Here is an 18,102-nt window from a genome sequence, read left to right on the forward strand (position 1 = left end):
AACGTTTCGTGGTTAATCCAAAAATTCCGCTCAAGTTCTTGACTGCTGAAGATCGTGACTCCAACAATGTCAATCCTGAGTATACTATCTGGGACCGCAAGGACTCTCTGCTCTTTTCTTGGCTGCTTTCAACCCTCTCTGAATCCATTCAGGCTCGTGTCGTCTCTTGTCGGCACTCCTATCAGATTTGGGATCTTGTTTTTCAACACTTTCACTCTCTCACCAAGGTTAAAGCTGCTCAACTGCGTCTTGAACTCCGCACGATCAAGAAAGGGACACGATCGTGCTCTGAATACTTACTCCGCATTAGCACTATCATTGAAATGCTGACCTCGATTGGTAATCCTGTTTCATCTCGTGAGCATGCTGAATGCATCATTGGTGGTCTGCCACCTGAGTATGACTCGCTGATCTCCACTGTTACTGCCTTTGCTAGCAGGGATGACACCTTTTTCCCTGCAGAACTTGAGCACGTAATTCTTGCTCAAGAGGCCCGACTTGACCAAGCCAAAATCGCTGCTCTTCAAGAACCTGTAACAATCAATCTTGCCCAGACTGTTCCTGTTCCTCAAGTGACTCCAAACGCCAACTTAGCCTTTCAACAACCTCAGCTGGCTCACCCTCAGTCTAACACGCTTCAGAATTTTCCTGCTCAGAACAAAGATGGTGGTCGTGGTTGTCGTGGTGGTAGGAATCGTGGTTCTCCGGTTCAGTGTCAAATTTGTCACAAACGTGGTCATGAAGCTTCCACGTGTTATCAGCGCTTCACTCCAATGCTTGCTTCTTACCCTACCTTTGGCTCTGGTTCTGTCTATCCTCCTCGAACTGGCACTGTTCCACAGTTTGGCACTGCAAACATGCTTGGTCTCTCTGGTCAACCTTCATGGCCTCCCCTCACCTTGGGTGGCTCCTTTGGGTCTACTCCCTCTGGCTTCTATCCTTCACCGCCTGGATTCCATCTTCTCATATCACAACCTACTCAGCAAGGCTACTCTGGTTCCACTTCCTCTACTCCAAGTGCGGCGCCCATTCTGAACACTGCCACAGTTTGGATTCCAGATTCTGGTGCGTCTCACCATGCAACTCCGGATCCTCAACATCTCCTTCAAAGTGCAGTTTACAGGAAATGAGCACATTGCTATGGCCAATGGCCAAGGTACATCTATTGCTTCAATTGGCTCTAATGTGTTTAGGTCCCCCCTTCATCCTTCCACAGTTTTCTATCTTAAAGATCTATTACTTGTTCCTACTTTAACAAAAAATCTGATCAGTGTCTCTAAATTTGCCAAAGACAATAATGTCTACTTTGTGTTCTATCCTCATTCATGTTTTGTCAAATCACAGGATTTGAACGAGACTATTCTTGAGGGCAAGCTTGGTGAAGATGGTCTCTATCATTTTCAGCCAATTCTTGAAAAGAATAACTCCCACTCTGGCGGCATACCCAAGCATTTTCCTAAATCTGCACCGTGTATTTTTCTTTCTGAACAATGTAAAAATGGTGTTTCCAATACTTACAAACAGTGGCATTTACGATTAGGGCATCCTCATCATGATGCACTAATCAAAGCTCTACAATTGTGTAACATTCGCATTCCTCATATTAATAAAATTTCCAATTTTTGTGATTCATATTGTGTGGCCAAATCCCATAAACTTCCCTCTAAACCTTCTACCACTGTTTATTCCAAACCTCTTGAACTTGTTTTTCTTGATGTTTGGGGACCTGCATCATTAGATTCCAGTTGTGGCTATTTGTACTTTTTAACGTGTGTCGATGCTTGCACTAGATATGTATGGATTTATCTTCTTCATCGAAAGTCCGACGTTCTCTCTCACTTTCTGAATTTCAAAGCACTTGCTGAAAAACAATTTCAAACTCCACTTAAGGCGGTTCAAACTAATGGTGGTGGTGAGTTTCATTCCTTAGTTCCGTTTTTGCAACAAGAAGGCATAATGCATCGACTTACATGTCCGTATACTCATCATCAAAATGGCATGGTTGAAAGGCGCCATCGCCATATTGTTGAACTGGGCTTGGCCATGCTTCATCATGCTTCGTTACCCCTCAAGTTCTGGGACCATGCATTTCTGACTGCTGTTTACCTCATTAATCGGCTCCCCTCTTCATCTATTGATCACAATTCACCCTACAAACTCATCCATCATAAAGAACCTGACTATCAGTTTCTAAAAATCTTTGGCTGCTCCTGTTTTCCATTACTCAGACCCTACAACTAGCACAAAATTCAACCTCGGTCAGAGGAGTGTCTCTTCTTAGGCTACTCTCCTACTCACAAAGGCTACAAATGCTTAAGCAAGTCTGGTCGTATCTATATAAGCAAAGATGTAGTGTTTAATGAAGAAAGATTTCCCTACAAGGATCTTTTTGTCTCCAAATCTACCTCATCTGCCCCTGGCACTTCTGTCTCTACCATTCCATCCCTTATCAATCCTCCCAATTTTTCCTCCCTTAACCCGCCTCAACCTGCTCTACCTGAGAGCCCTGCTTCTTCAGATGATGGTCTCTCATACTCTCAATCTGCATCTACTGATTCTCAACTCCCTACACCTATCACATCACACAATTCCTCCTCTATCTCTGCTGCCTCGGCTGAAGCTTCAGAACCAGCCAGACCTCTCAATGTTCACCCAATGCTTACACGCTCAAAAAATGGTATTGTTCAACCCAGACAAAACCCCACACTTCTTCTTTCGCATGTTGTGCCTAAGACAGTCAAAACTGCTTTAGCTGATCCTAATTGGCTTGCTGCCATGCAAGCTAAAATCACAGCCTTACATACCAACAACACCTGGAGCTTAACTACCCTACCTCCTGGCAGAAAACCGATTGGCTGCAAATGGGTTTTTCGTGTCAAGGAGAATCCTGATGGTTCCATCAATAAATATAAGGCTCGGCTAGTTGCCAAAGGCTTTCATCAACTACCTGGTTTGGATTTTTCTGAAACCTTTTCTCCTGTTGTAAATCCTATCACCATTCGTATTGTTCTTTCTCTTACTGTATCCTTTCGGTGGTCTCTTCGACAGCTTGACATTAACAATGCCTTCCTCAATGGCATGCTTGAAGAGGACATTTACATGTCTCAGCCTCCTGGCTTTGTAGATTCTGCCAATAAACATCTTGTCTGTAAGTTGCATAAATCTCTTTATGGCCTAAAACAGGCTCCTCGAGCCTGGTTTGACAAACTTACGTCTGTTTACTCAAGCTTGGTTTCAGCAAAAGCAAGTGTGATCCCAGCTTGTTTATCTTCTCCACCTCAGCTGCCACTGTTTTCATGCTTGTCTATGTAGACGACATCATTCTCACTGGAAATTCTCCATCCTTGCTGCAAAAATTTGTTACCCAACTGAATGCTATTTTTTCTCTTAAAGATCTTGGTACTTTGGACTACTTCTTAGGTATTGAAGTCAAGTCTCTTTCTCAAGGAAAGTTGCTCCTTTCCCAAGACAAGTATATTACTGACCTTCTTACTAAGGTCAAAATGGAAGACTCCAAAAGCATCTCCACTCCTATGATTGGCGGTCAGCAGCTTGCTAAAGAAGGTACTCTATTTGATGATCCTACGTTGTATAGGTCCGTAGTTGGTGCATTGCCGTAAGCTACAATTACGCGACCTGAAATTGCCTTCAGCGTTAACAAGGTAAGCCAGTTTATGTGCTCTCCCATGGAAGAGCATTGGAAAGTTGTAAAACGAATTCTTAGATACCTAAAAGGAACTGTTGGTCATGGCCTTGTGTTCTCGCCTGCAAAGCACACTGCTCCCTTCAATCTCACTGCATTTACTGATGCTGACTGGGCATCTGATCCGAATGATCGAAGATCCACTTCAGCGGCATGTCTCTATCTTGGTCCTAATCTTGTGTCTTGGTGGTCCAAGAAACAGTTGCTTGTTGCCAAATTCAGCACTGAGGCTGAATACAGAGCTTTGGCTCAAGCAGTAACTGAAGTCTTGTGGATTCAGTCACTTCTGAAGGAATTAAAAGTTCCTTTAAATATTCCTACTGTACTGTGTGATAATCAGAGTACTGTTGCACTCTCGCACAATCTTGTTTTACATTCACGATCTAAGCATATGGAGCTTGATAGTTTCTTTGTTCGAGAAAAAGTGTTTAACAAGTCCCTCATTGTCTCGCATATTCCTGCTCAACATCAATTTGCGGATGTTCTAACCAAGGCCCTGTCTCCCAAGAGATTTCTGCTTCTTCGCTCCAAGCTCAATGTTGTTGATCCATCTACCTAGTTTCATCCCCCTTAAGCTTGTAGGGGGTGTATTAGAGAAGAGAATAGAATAATAAATCCTTTTATTTGTTGTATTATTTACATGTATTCAAATATAATTTTCTGCTTGTATTTGCTAACAGTTTAGGTTAGTTAGACTTGTTGTTGACTTACTCGAGTTAGTTAAGTCTGTTAGGCTTATATATATGTAAGTGATACCTCTCGTGTACTACTTTTATCATTTTTACTCTCATTCAATAATATTGAACTTTAGAAATCTTCTTTCAATTCTTTCTCTTATAAGAACCAATTTGGGAAGATGATTAAAATATTCAGAAGTGACAATGCTAAAGAATATTTCTCTTTTGAGCTTTCTTCTTTTTTATCTTCACAAGGTATTTTACATCAATCCACATGTCCTCATGCACCACAACAAATGGCATAGCAAAGAGGAAGAATAGACATCTCATTGAAACTGCACACTCCCTAATGTTAAATATGAATGTTCCTGTACATCATTTTGGGGGGGGGGGGGGGAGATGCAGTCCTTACTACCTATTTTTTTAATAAATAGAATGCCCTCTTCCTCCCTTGAAAATAAGATTCTTCATTCTATCATTTTTCCAAATGACCCATTATTTCATGTCTCTCCTCAAGTGTTTAGCTATACTTGCTTTGTTCATAATGTCTCTCCGGGTTTAGACAAACTTTTTGCAAAGGCTACTAAACGTGTTTTTCTAGGATATTCTCAACTTCAAAAAGAATACAAATATTATTCTCCAACTACCAAAGTATTATATGTCTATTGATGTTACCTTCTTTGAAGACACACCTTTTTTCTCATCCTCCATGAACAATCTATTAGAGAAAAGAATAGAATAATAAATACTTTTATTTTATTATCTTATTTCTGTGTATTTCAAATATATTTTTCTGATTGTATTTCAGCTTATATCTTTAGGTTAGTTAGTTAGACTACTTGGGTTAGTTAAGTCAGTCAAGTATATATACGGATACATCTCTCATGTATTGAGTGTGTGATAATAATCAATAATATTCTTCTTCTGAGAATCGCTTCTCTTATATGGTATCATCGTAAGCCCGTTCGATTCGTTTCTCTGCCTCACGCTGCCCACCGTCGTGTTGCTTGCGTTCTTGCGCGCAATCTCTCTGTGCTGTTCGCGCAATTGGCGCGCCTCTTCCTGTCCACTCGCGCCGCCGTCGTTCACTATTGTTTGTGCTCTTGTGCGCAAATCTCTCGCTGCTGTTCGCGCCAATCTCTCGCTGCTGTTCGCGCGATCTTTTCCGTGCGCAATTGACGAATCTCTTTCTTGCTGATTCTTGCTTGATTCTTGCGTCCTTGCTGGAGTATCAACTCTTACCTTCCCTGATCCAATGGCTTCTTCTGCTTCGCTCTCTGATCATTCTGTTTCGCACACCTTCTCTCAGTCTGTCACGTGCAAATTGGACGACCGAAATTTCATGACCTGGCAACAACAGGTCACTGCTGTAATTCGAGCTCATGATCTCGAACGCTTTGTCGTCAATCCAAAAATTCCACTCAAGTTTTTAACCGCTGACGATCGTGAATCCAACACCATCAACCCTGAGTATACGGTCTGGGACCGCAAAGACTCATTGCTTTTTTCTTGGTTGCTCTCGACGCTTTCCGAGTCTATTCAGGCTCGCGTGGTTTCCTGTCGGCATTCCTACCAAATTTGGGATCTTGTCTTTCAGCATTTTCACTCGCTCACTAAGGTCAAGGCTGCTCAACTGCGTCTTGAACTTCGTACAATCAAGAAAGGCACTCGATCGTGTTCTGACTATCTTCTTCGCATCAGTACCATCATTGAAATGCTTGCTTCAATTGGTAGCCCTGTTTCTTCCCGTGAGCATGCTGAGTGTATTATTGGTGGCCTTCCTCCTGAATATGACTCGTTAATTTCTGCCGTCACTGCCTTTGCCAGCAGGGATGATACCTTCTCTCCTGCAGAACTTGAGAATGTCATTCTTGCTCAAGAAGCTCGCCTTGACCAAGCAAAAACCACTATCCTTCAAGAACCCACCACAATTAATCTCGCCCAATCTGTTCCTGTTCCTCAAGTGTCCCACAATGCCAATCTAGCCTTCCTCAAGTGTTCCTCAGATGTCTCATTCCCAAACCAACGCGTTCCAGAATTTCCCTACTCAGACCCGAGAAGGTAGTCGCGGTCGTCGTGGTGGCAGAAACCGCAATTCTCAAGTTCAATGCCAAATTTGTCACAAACGTGGACACGAAGCCTCCACGTGTTATCAGAGATTCACTCCTGTGCTTACTCCTTATCCTACTTTTGGCTCAAGTCCTGCTTATCCTCCTCGTTCTGGTGCTGCTCCACAGTTTGGCGTCACAAACATGCCTGGTTTCTCAAGTCACGCCTCGCTGCCTCCCTACACCGTTGGTGGTCCCCTTGGACCTCCTTCTTATATGCCACCACCTGGCTTTACCTTTCCCACTCAGCAAGGCTATTCTGGTGCTTCCTCCTCTGCTCCAAGAGCTGCGCCAACCCTGAATACTACCACAGCCTGGATCCCTGACTCTGGTGCATCTCATCATGCCACCCCGGATCCTCAACACCTGCTTCAGAGTGCTCAGTTTACCGGAACTGAGCATATTGCCATGGCCAATGGTCAAGGTACCTCTATTACTGCAATTGGTTCTAATATGTTTCGGTCCCCACTCAAACCTTCCACTGTTCTATGTCTTAAAAATCTCTTACTTGTCCCTACTTTGACAAAAAATCTGATTAGTGTCTCTAAATTTGCCAAAGATAACAATGTCTATTTTGTTTTCTACCCTCATTCCTGCTTTGTCAAATCACAGGATTTGAACGAGACTCTTCTTGAGGGCAAGCTTGGTGAAGATGGTCTCTATCATTTTCATCCAGTTTTTGCAAAGACTAATTCCAAATCTGATGACAATCTCAAGCAACTTACTGTTCTTAATTCTGTACCTTGTGTATTCGTTTCTGAACAATGTAATATTGCTGTTTCAAATACTTACAAACAATGGCATTTACGATTAGGGCATCCTCATCATGATGCACTAATCAAAGCTTTACAATTGTGTAACATTCGTATTCCTCACGTTAATAAAATGTCCAATTTTTGTGATTCATGTTGTGTGGCAAAAGCTCATAAACTTCCCTCTAAAACCTCTACTACTGTTTATTCTAAACCGCTTGAACTTGTTTTCCTTGATGTCTGGGGACCTGCATCATTAGATTCCAGTTGTGGTTACTCGTATTTTTTGACGTGTGTTGATGCTTGCACTAGATATGTATGGATTTATCTTCTTCACCGGAAATCAGATGTTTTCTCTCATTTCCTCAACTTCAAGGCACTTGCTGAAAAACAGTTTCAAGCTCCACTCAAGGCTGTTCAAACTGATGGTGGGGGTGAATTTCGTCCCTTACTCCCATTTTTACAACAAGAAGGCATCGTTCATCGCCTTACATGTCCATACACTCATCACCAAAATGGCATGGTTGAAAGGCGCCATCGGCACATCATTGAACTGGGGCTAGCCATGCTTCATCATGCTTCATTGCCACTCAAATTCTGGGATCATGCCTTTTTGACTGCTGTTTATCTCATAAACAGGCTCCCTTCCTCCTCTATTGGTCATCAGTCACCCTACCACCTTATTCATCACAAAGAACCTGATTATCAATTCCTTAAAATTTTTGGCTGCTCTTGTTTTCCATTACTTAGACCCTATAATCAGCATAAGATTCAACCTCGGTCTGAGGAATGTCTCTTCTTGGGGTATTCTCCTACTCACAAAGGCTACAAATGTCTTAGTAAATCTGGTCGCATCTACATCAGCAAAGATGTAGTATTTAATGAAAGCAGGTTTCCCTACCAGGATCTCTTTGTCTCCAAGTCTGTCTCGTCTACTCCAGCCACCTCTGTGTCCAACATTCCATCTCTTATCCATTCCCCTTCTCAATTCAACTCACCTGAGAGCTCTACTCACTCAGATCCTGATTTCTTACACTCTCAGCCTGCGCCTGCTGATTCTCAACTTTCCTCCTTCAATTCATCACCCAACATCTCTGCTGCCTCTGGTTCAATTTCTGAAACTGCCAGACCCCTTAATCTTCATCCCATGACCACGCGTTCCAAAAATGGTATTGTGCAGCCTAGACTCAACCCCACACTTCTTCTTTCTCATGTTGTGCCCAAGACCGTCAAAACTGCTCTAGCTGACCCTCATTGGCTTGCTGCCATGCAAACTGAAATCACCGCCCTCCATAACAATCACACCTGGACATTAACCACTCTTCCTCCTGGCCGAAAGCCCATTGGCTGCAAATGGGTTTTTCGTGTAAAGGAGAACCCTGATGGCTCCATAAATAAATACAAAGCTCGACTAGTTGCAAAAGGCTTCCATCAACAACCCGGTTTGGATTTTTCTGAAACCTTTTCTCCTGTTGTCAAACCTGTCACAATTCGCATTGTTCTTTCCCTTGCTGTCTCCTTTCAGTGGCCTCTTAGACAGCTTGATATCAATAATGCCTTTCTCAATGGCATGCTTGAAGAGGACATCTATATGTCTCAACCTCCAGGCTTTATTGACTCTGCAAATAAAAGTCTTGTTTGTAAATTACATAAATCTCTCTATGGTCTCAAACAGGCTCCTCGTGCCTGGTTTGACAAACTCACATCTGTCCTACTCACGCTTGGCTTCAGCAAAAGCAAGTGTGACCCTAGCCTCTTCACTTTCTCCATCTCCAATGTCACTGTGTTCATGCTTGTCTATGTTGATGATATCATTCTTACTGGCAACTCCTCCTCCCTGATACAAAAATTTGTCACTCAACTCAATGCTATTTTTTCTCTTAAAGACCTTGGCACTCTGGACTACTTCTTAGGCATTGAAGTTAAGTCTCTTCCTCACGGACAGTTACTACTCTCCCAAGATAAATATATCACTGATCTCCTCACTAAGGTCAAAATGGAAGATGCAAAAGGCATCTCTACTCCTATGATTGGTGGCCAACAGCTTGCTAAAGATGGTACTCTATTTGATGACCCTACGCTGTACAGGTCCGTCGTTGGTGCACTTCAATATGCCACAATCACGCGGCCTGAAATTGCCTTCAGTGTCAACAAGGTAAGTCAGTTCATGTGTTCTCCCATGGAAGAACATTGGAAAGTTGTCAAACGTATTCTTCGCTATCTCAAAGGCACTGTCAATCATGGACTTGTTTTCTCGCCTGCCAAGCACACTGCTCCCTTCAATCTTACTGCCTTCACTGATGCTGACTGGGCATCTGATCCAAATGACAGAAGATCCACTTCAGCAGCATGCATCTATCTTGGTCCTAATCTTGTGTCTTGGTGGTCCAAGAAACAACTACTTGTTGCCAGATCCAGCACTGAAGCTGAATACAGAGCCTTAGCTCAAGCTGTAACTGAAGTTTTATGGATTCAGTCACTGCTAAAGGAATTAACTGTTCCTCTAAACACTCCTACTGTACTCTGTGACAATCAAAGCACTGTTGCACTCTCACACAACCCAGTTTTACATGCAAGATCCAAGCATATGGAACTTGATATCTTCTTTGTTCGTGAAAAAGTGCTCAACAAGTCTCTTGTTGTATCACATATACCTGCCCAACATCAGTTTGCCGATGTTCTGACAAAGGCTCTATCTCCTAAGCGGTTTCTTCTTCTTCGCTCCAAGCTCAATGTTGCTGATCCATCCACTTTGCTTCATCCTCCTTGAGCTTGTGGGGGGTGTATTAGAGAAAAGAATAGAATAATAAATACTTTTATTTTATTATCTTATTTCTGTGTATTTCAAATATATTTTTCTGATTGTATTTCAGCTTATATCTTTAGGTTAGTTAGTTAGACTACTTGGGTTAGTTAAGTCAGTCAAGTATATATACGGATACATCTCTCATGTATTGAGTGTGTGATAATAATCAATAATATTCTTCTTCTGAGAATCGCTTCTCTTATACAATCTTGTGTCCATTCAATAGGTTCTTCCTATTCCATCCTCCGACCCGATGATGAATCCTACTCCTTCCAACTCATACTCATGATTCGAGACTTTATTATTTCTACTTATTATTATATAAATATATTACTTATAACTATATTATTCTATTTCATTATTTCATTTTCTATTTATATATTAATGTATTAATATTTTATATTTTTTTAAAATTAAACCTTAGAGTACTTTATATATAGTATCATAATAGTATATTATATGATTAATAATTAAATAAAAATCACCAATTATAAGATTGTTTGGGGTCAAAACTTTCTCAACAAGAAACCTAGCCTCTTACTAGTTTCATAAGCCACCAGCCTAGCCCCTTCTATCAGCCTGTCCACCCCCTATCACCAAGAAAAAGAAAAACCCATCAGCCACCCCACCTCCTCCTCAACCAACTATTTCAGCATGTGGAAGATGCAGAAAATATATTGAACATAGGCTGTCCAACAAAATACAGATGGAGGAGTGGTCACCAAGCCCACAAAATCGCCATGATTTTCCGAGATTTTGGTCGTAAAATGTGCCACTCCGGTCACAATGGCCAGCATGACACAATGGCCTATAAGGGAGCAGCAAGGTGAAGCTCCGACACTGGTGACTCTATTGTATCCTTGCCTATCTTATTCATATAAATAAAAACAGATTTTTAGTATATGATAAAAATGGGTAAGTGCATTGCCCATGCCTTAAGCCCATAGGGCTCTTGTGTAAGGGGTGATAGAGAAATAACATTATTGATGTGTCTTAACCCTGCAACTTAAGCTTTTGCCATAATTGGTTTGCAACAATTAAAAAACAGCTAAAAGACAACAAAAGAAAGAATTTCGGACCATATGAAAAAACAGTAAGATACAATTTACAAATATGAATTAATCAAAACAAAACATCTAAAAAAGAAGGTAGTAACAGCAACAAGTATTACAGCATTAGGAGAGAAAATAGTGGGGGGAAGTCATAAAGAAAGACAAATACCTTTGAGGTATCATTACTTGCAAGCAGACAAGTAAGTGTTTGGAGTACATTCAAAATCAATTTCTCCCCGTTTGCCTCATCAAGGTTGTTGTTCAGTAATGATACAACATGCAAAAAGCATTCCCCACCCCGAAATAGAGTTTGATAGTACTGAAGAAATAAAGCATCAAAGGCAACCCTTCAGTTAAACTGTCAAATGCATTTGAAGATATTTAATCAAATAAAGAAATAAATCAATATTGGACACATACTGCTTGGTTAGCCTGGAGCATATCTCTCATTCCAACCAATAAATCAATAGATAGATCAACAAAATTTTTCTCCCGTTCTTTTAATTGAGTAAACATTTCTAAATACTTAGAGCACATCTGCAACCTTGCTTTTTTATCTTCCTCAGAGAATGGCATAATCTGGGGAAAAATTAGTCAAGTTAAAAATTGGTAACATAATATTTACATAATAATTATGACCTGCTAAATCATTTACCAAGTTACATTATAACACAAGTCAAATTCAAGAAAATGGCACATGAAGAATACCTTCATGAGATCAAGTATGTGTCTAAGCACATCATCTCTCAAGCCTTCCACCCAAAATAAATCAAACAAGCAATCAATGCATGTAAAATTATGCAATATCAAACTCCTAGTATCTTCAGCTGCTGCTAAAAACTTGGCAAAAAACTCCATGCACATTTTCATGCAATCAAAACAACTTTGAATAGTCTCAGGTGAATAGCATGTGCGTTGATCTTGCACTGATACTGATGCTTTCATGCCACTATTCTCATTGGAGGGCTCCATGCTGCCCGATCTTCTAGACTCTTGTGCTTGAACACAGGCAACTTGTAGAACCCGAGAAACTGCACTCAAAGTCTTAAAGGAAGCAATTGTTCTCTCTGGGGAAAGCTGCAAGATACGAACCAAACTCCCCACAAGAACACGTGCAATTTCAGGATTACAAGCAGAATGTTCAAGGGCATCCAGCAAAGCAGACAATTCTGTCTGTAATTGAAACAAGGTAGAAATACTTAAGAGAACTGTCAAATAATTGATTTGACTTATACAATGCATGGCCACAAGTATTAAAAAGAATTTAAAAAAATATATAATAATGAAATTAAGATCATGAATAAATAACACAGGCATGCTAATCGATATACACATCAGAACTCTTTCAGAATGTTAGGTACACGAAAATATTTTAATTTCCCATGAATCAGAAGTTAGGATAGTTTCCCACAACATTGTACCTACAAGGGAGGTGAAAATCTAACTTTCCCGGGTTAAAAAAAGTTTTACTGCAGTAAAAATCTTTGATTCCCAAGCAACACATGAATATTCCCAAGAAAATTTATTACCAAACAAACAAACTTTAGTCATTCCTAGGAATCATAATTCCTGGGATTCATGATTCCCAAAAACTATAATTACTTGGCATGAAAAAACTTCATGAGTTTCCATAAAGCCCCTTAAGTTCAGCAAAATAATAATGGATAATGCCAATTAACAGACAGGTAGTGCATATAATTTAAAACAAATATCCAACATAAGTGACATAATAAAATCTAGTTTCAGGAATGCAGTTATTGTGTCACTTAAAATGATCTGATCAGAAAAAATCACTGTTCTAATGTAAAGCGATATCATTACCTCTACTGATTATTATGGGCAAAGTCTAACTAAAACAAACTCAGATGAAACTTCCACTTCATGTCAGTAAACCTTACCGGACACGTAAGTATTAAACCCATGAATCTCAAGTAATCCCATGACAACCTTGTGATATTAGAGTCATGAACAAGAAGTGCTTATAATAGGCATTAATGCCACAGTTGAGCCTAATTACACATGGTACTTCACATTATTGATTTGGTTGACATCTTGTATCATTAGAATGGGAAACAGAATATGCACCTGCTGTAAGACCTTGTAATAAACATTTCCAAAAGTACTTATAGGAGAAGAAAGCAAGGTAAAATGAAATGAGTTTCTTCAGTAAGCTAAAATCAACTTATGTATTAACTTTTACATCTAACTTCCACGAAATTAAGCGCATAAGTTGATTTTAGCTAATTAATTGAGCTCAATTCATTTGACCTTTTTTTCTTCCCCCATAAGTATTTTTTATCAAGTTAAAGCAAACAGAGAACCTAAATAGACATAAAAAAAATCCAAAAATTTAGAGATATATAATTGTAATACATAAATATGAATATAAAATCAAGCAAATTCTAAAATATGCAAGGAGAGGGAAATAAAAGAACCAACCAAGTTCTGTGTGTTTCCATTGCAAGTTGCAGCAAATTCAACAAATGATATTATTTCCATCTGTAGACTATTTATCCCATTAACTTCTGCTGTATTACCAGTGCCTTTTGAAGCAGATGATATTTCAGACTTCTCATTGCATGCAAATATCTGTCCAACAGATTCAACTGAACCTGATTCAAAATAAAAGAAATTTTCTGAAAATATAAGATCCCATACCCCCTCTTCATGAAAAATTTCAAGTGACATGGGAGAAGAAGAAAGAAGATTTCTAAATGCATTAAGAACTGTGTTCTGTAGAGTTGATACAAAGACCCTGCAACATGGAAAGAAAAATAGCATATAAAAAATTAGTTCAATACACGAAGGTCCTACTAAGCATATTAACAACAATACATTGCCACACTGTTTCTGAAAGTTAATTAGATTTTCAATAAATCACAAGGAAAGACACTGCAAGCTGTTGGTAAAATTCACCTTAAATAGCTAGGCAACTCATTCTGACTTGAGCAAGTTTTGATGCAAGGAAATATTGTAAACAGAACCCTCATGACCCATTTGATTGACAGCTCATAATATCCCAACGATACAGGCAATGCAAGCCGACCAGAAGATACTTGGACTTCAGGAGATTTTGAATCCTCAGGAACTAATAGAAATGAACAGAGACCTCTGCTCAGCAAAACAACATAATTGTTCCAAAAATCAGAAAAAGAAGCACTGGGTGGAAGGCTAGCAGAAACCACTGCTGGATCAGGTTTCGTGTAACTCTCATTTTCTTGAATGTCAAGACCAGGCATACCAACAGCATGCAGTCCAGCAAAAACTTTCTCCTGTCCCAAATCTTGAAGCAGAAAAGCTGGGGAACAAAAACTATTTGCAAATTTATGCACCCTACCATTTTCACAAAGAAATTGCAAGTTGTTCATATTCCCAAAGCTGTATCAATGTCAAGGTCTCAAGCATCAATAACTGTTGGCATTATATTTGAATCAGATTCAAGTAGCAATCAGTATTAAAAAGAAAAGAAGAAAAAATGTTATTGAGAAAAAACCAAGTCCCCCATCGACTAGAGATATGACAAATAAAGGGTTTATATGCATAACACAACTCTCACTTTACAAGCTAGTTTTGTAGGATTGAGTTAGGCCCAAATTCACTATTCTAAGAAATGCACAAAGGAAAGGACAACATTCCAATACGCACCCACAGGAATAAAAATTCAGAGGATTACCTAAGAATGACAAGCAAAGATATCTCTACTGAATACACACATGAAATGTTTTGGGATGTCAATAGCCAATGTTGTTGATAAAAAAAAAAAAAAAATTGTTTTCATTTTTATATAATTAGCATATAATTGACAACATCAAAGAACTCATCAAAGTGACCATGTTTGCTGAATGAAAAGTGGAATCTTCTGAAATTCACAACATGAGCAAATTAGGAAGGATACACAGCCTCCCTCAAAACCTCCAGAGCAAGAATATGAAGTTGAAAGATTTTTTGTAATGGTTTATCATCCCTGCAAAAAACAAGCAGACCAATTTATAAAAGAATGCAAGACAGGCTATATAATATACAACAATGTAGATAATATAGTATTCTCTGGGGAGAGAAAGAAATACCAAATACATTATCCTACATGGTTGATAGAAGCCAAAAAATAGTAGAGATAACAAGACTGGTAAGGCCACAATATTTGTAAATCAGACAGCAAAATCAGACTATGATGAATGAAATATGGAGGTTCACCAGCATCAGGTGCTAGTCACAAAATTATAACCCACAAACTCAATCTTCAAGAAATGCATTGATCCCTCAATAAAGAAAAATGCAGATAGAACAAGCTTAAAAGAAACATCATAACTGGCACTAAATCAAAAATAAATAAATAATAATAATAACTGGCTTGAGAATACCCAACAATACCTGAATCCATCAGCCAAAACAAAATTATTGCGAGTTTTTGCATAATTTAATGGAAATCCAAGACCATCCAGCAGCACTTCCAGCCCTCCAATACTTTTAAAATGATTCTGCCCCCGGGGATTTGCAGATAAGGCCAAAGAAAGGATTTTCAGGCACAAATAGTGAAGTGAATCATCCATCAACAGTTCTTTCAAGCTAAATCTTCTAATGACACGTAAGAGCTCTGTGACAGATTTAACTTTGGTGAATAGAAAATTGATAATAATTGAACAAAAAATATCAAATAAGTCAAAATCTAGTCCACATGGACTGTGAACATCCCATGAAATTCAATAAACATAGGGTGGCCAAAGAAAGAGCAGTAGTTGTGCTATTCAATTAAAGGATTGGTGGATACAAAAGTATGGCTCAGCAGAATGAAGCCCAACCTCTCATCTTTGGGTAGGCAAGATAAGTTTTTAAAAATTTTAGTTTGAAAGAAAAACTCTGTTAAGATGAATAATGAAAACAAATAAAACCAGAAAACAACTCAAAAAAAAGAGAGGACCCATTAAAATGGCATGTGTATCCCAAAAGCCAAATCTTGGTGATGTGCCAAAGATGCCTCTTTAAAAGCCCTCACATGAAAACTAGTAATCAAGAATTTGTCCAGAGAAATCAGCAACCAACAATTTCCAAAAATGCTAAATAACAAGAGATATACAGAGACCACATGAAAAGAATGAAGAACGGTGAAGAACACATACTGAGCAAGCATATGAGGGAAAGCTTCAATAAGTAAAAGAGGTAAATACAAGAGATGGTCATAATTATAAACAGCAGTAGTGTTAGAAATATGCATTAATTGTATAGCAACCCAAGAATAGGGACACAAGTAAAAACTTTTAAAACTATTTGTAATTATAAACAGCATTAGTGGTAGAAATATGCATTAATTGTATAGCAACCCAATAATAGGGACCTATTTGTAAGTTAGTGGAACTATAGTAACCTAAAGATTAATTTATTTAACCAGCATTTAAAAATACATTTGCTGAATTAATTGTTCAAGGGCCTGTATTTACCTAGTGCACATAGTTTTGCCAAATTAGAAAATCAGTAAGTATAAACAACAAATCCCTAATAACCTCAATATAATAACAGATGCCTACCTTACCTACTAACCAATTTAGTCCACCAGCTTCCATCACAGAAACAATTGCTTTCTGACGCCAATGTAACCTTGCTTCAGTAGACAGTACCTTAGAACTACTTGAAGAGATTATTGGAGCATTAGTGTGCGAAATAAAGCCTACAAGACTGCAGAACTCATCCTTTTTGTCTGTATTCGAACCTAAATCGATGAAATTATAAATTATTGATACAACATATGTAAGAATTTGTTGGAGCAGCCTAATTTTCTCAACAGCAGAGTCAGACAAACTTTCATCGGCAGAAAAGGCACCACTTATAGTTTTAAGTTGGACCACAGCTCCTGTAAACAACAAAAGGCAACTAATCATGGCATCAAAGTTAAACTTTAAAAACATAGGCATATAATGCATATTAAGAGTGGAAAATAAGATCTTGAAATTAAGTCCTATTAAAATTCTGGAATTGATTTCATATTTTGTTCATAAATAAAAACCTGTTAGAACAAAATGCATAACAGTGTATCCTTTAAAGTGAGACTGAAATAAAAATAAAGAACAATGAGCATTTGTTAAGCTATAACAGTCAACAACATGTCTAAACCTTTAGCAACCTAAGAAAATACTAAAGGATTGTAAAGACACAATATGCAGATTACAATAATCTAAGTTAAAACTTATAACAGTTTTCAGCAAACAACATCCACAGAAGTAATCAAAATCAGCAACAAAAGAAGAAAATCATTGGTCAAATAGCATTAATTATACCTTTCATCAAGGCTGTAAGTTTTTGAATTCCACCATAGTATCCAAAAACTCTGCAATTATATAATGAACGGGTGATAATTTTCAGTGCATCTAAAATCAGAAATCCTTCAGATGTAATAAATAATTTTGCTGCAGCCCTAGACAATTCTGTTGGCGATTGTCCCATGCTAGCATTCACTGAAAAGAAGGGAAAAGGAAAACATGAATTACTGCAAATTACATGTAAGATTATCATTTCTTGATTTTTAGGTTAAACAACATGTTGTAATCTAAGAAAGAAGTCTGTGACTCATTTTAGAAAAAAATGAAAATTTTAGAGTAAAAGAAACAGTCAATCCTGTTGAAAACGGCCTTAATTGCGGTCACCCCTGGCATGCCTTAGTTGTGGCCTCTTCAAGGAATGCCTTGATTGCAACCTCAAGGGTGGATGTTTAGACCAACATCAACTAAAGAAGTAAATATATGACTTAAATAAAGCTTACAAAACTCAGACGGTCCTCACTTTACAAGTTGGTTTTTTGGGATTGAATTAGGCCCTAACACCATATTCCAAGAGATACCAATAGAAGAAATTAAAACAAGTATATGTGCTACCTTCTTGCATCTCTTTCACATATAAATGGTCCCCACCTCTACTTTTAATTGCATCCATAAACTTATTTGGACTTCCTTGTAATGTATGTTACTTAAGATTTAAGAGGGAAGAAGGTGAAGATAATAAAGATGATGATGGTA

General features: G+C 38.7%; 1 protein-coding gene across 6 annotated transcripts in view; it reads right to left on the reverse strand.

Annotated features, from left to right (window-relative positions):
• Positions 1-18,102, reverse strand: part of LOC109801880 (binding protein) — a 60,443-nt gene that overhangs the window by 36,997 nt on the left and 5,344 nt on the right. For 4 of the 6 annotated variants that reach the window (XM_020363035.3, XM_020363034.3, XM_020363031.3 and 1 more), the window contains exons 7-15: positions 17,368-17,544; positions 16,626-16,943; positions 15,470-15,692; positions 14,994-15,062; positions 14,015-14,476; positions 13,538-13,853; positions 11,807-12,271; positions 11,519-11,677; positions 11,268-11,417 (exon numbers count right to left, since the gene is read on the reverse strand). In XM_020363035.3, the coding sequence (XP_020218624.2) occupies positions 11,268-11,417; positions 11,519-11,677; positions 11,807-12,271; positions 13,538-13,853; positions 14,015-14,476; positions 14,994-15,062; positions 15,470-15,692; positions 16,626-16,943; positions 17,368-17,544 (2,339 nt within the window). Of the gene's footprint in view, positions 1-11,267; positions 11,418-11,518; positions 11,678-11,806; positions 12,272-13,537; positions 13,854-14,014; positions 14,477-14,993; positions 15,063-15,469; positions 15,693-16,620; positions 16,944-17,367; positions 17,545-18,102 lie in introns of those variants that run through there. The other 2 variants (XM_083077134.1, XM_020363037.3) reach the window with 2 other exon arrangements.

Source organism: Cajanus cajan, chromosome 6 (genome assembly GCF_000230855.2).
Source record: "Cajanus cajan strain Asha chromosome 6, NIPB_CcT2T_4, whole genome shotgun sequence".
Classification (NCBI taxonomy): domain Eukaryota; kingdom Viridiplantae; phylum Streptophyta; class Magnoliopsida; order Fabales; family Fabaceae; genus Cajanus; species Cajanus cajan.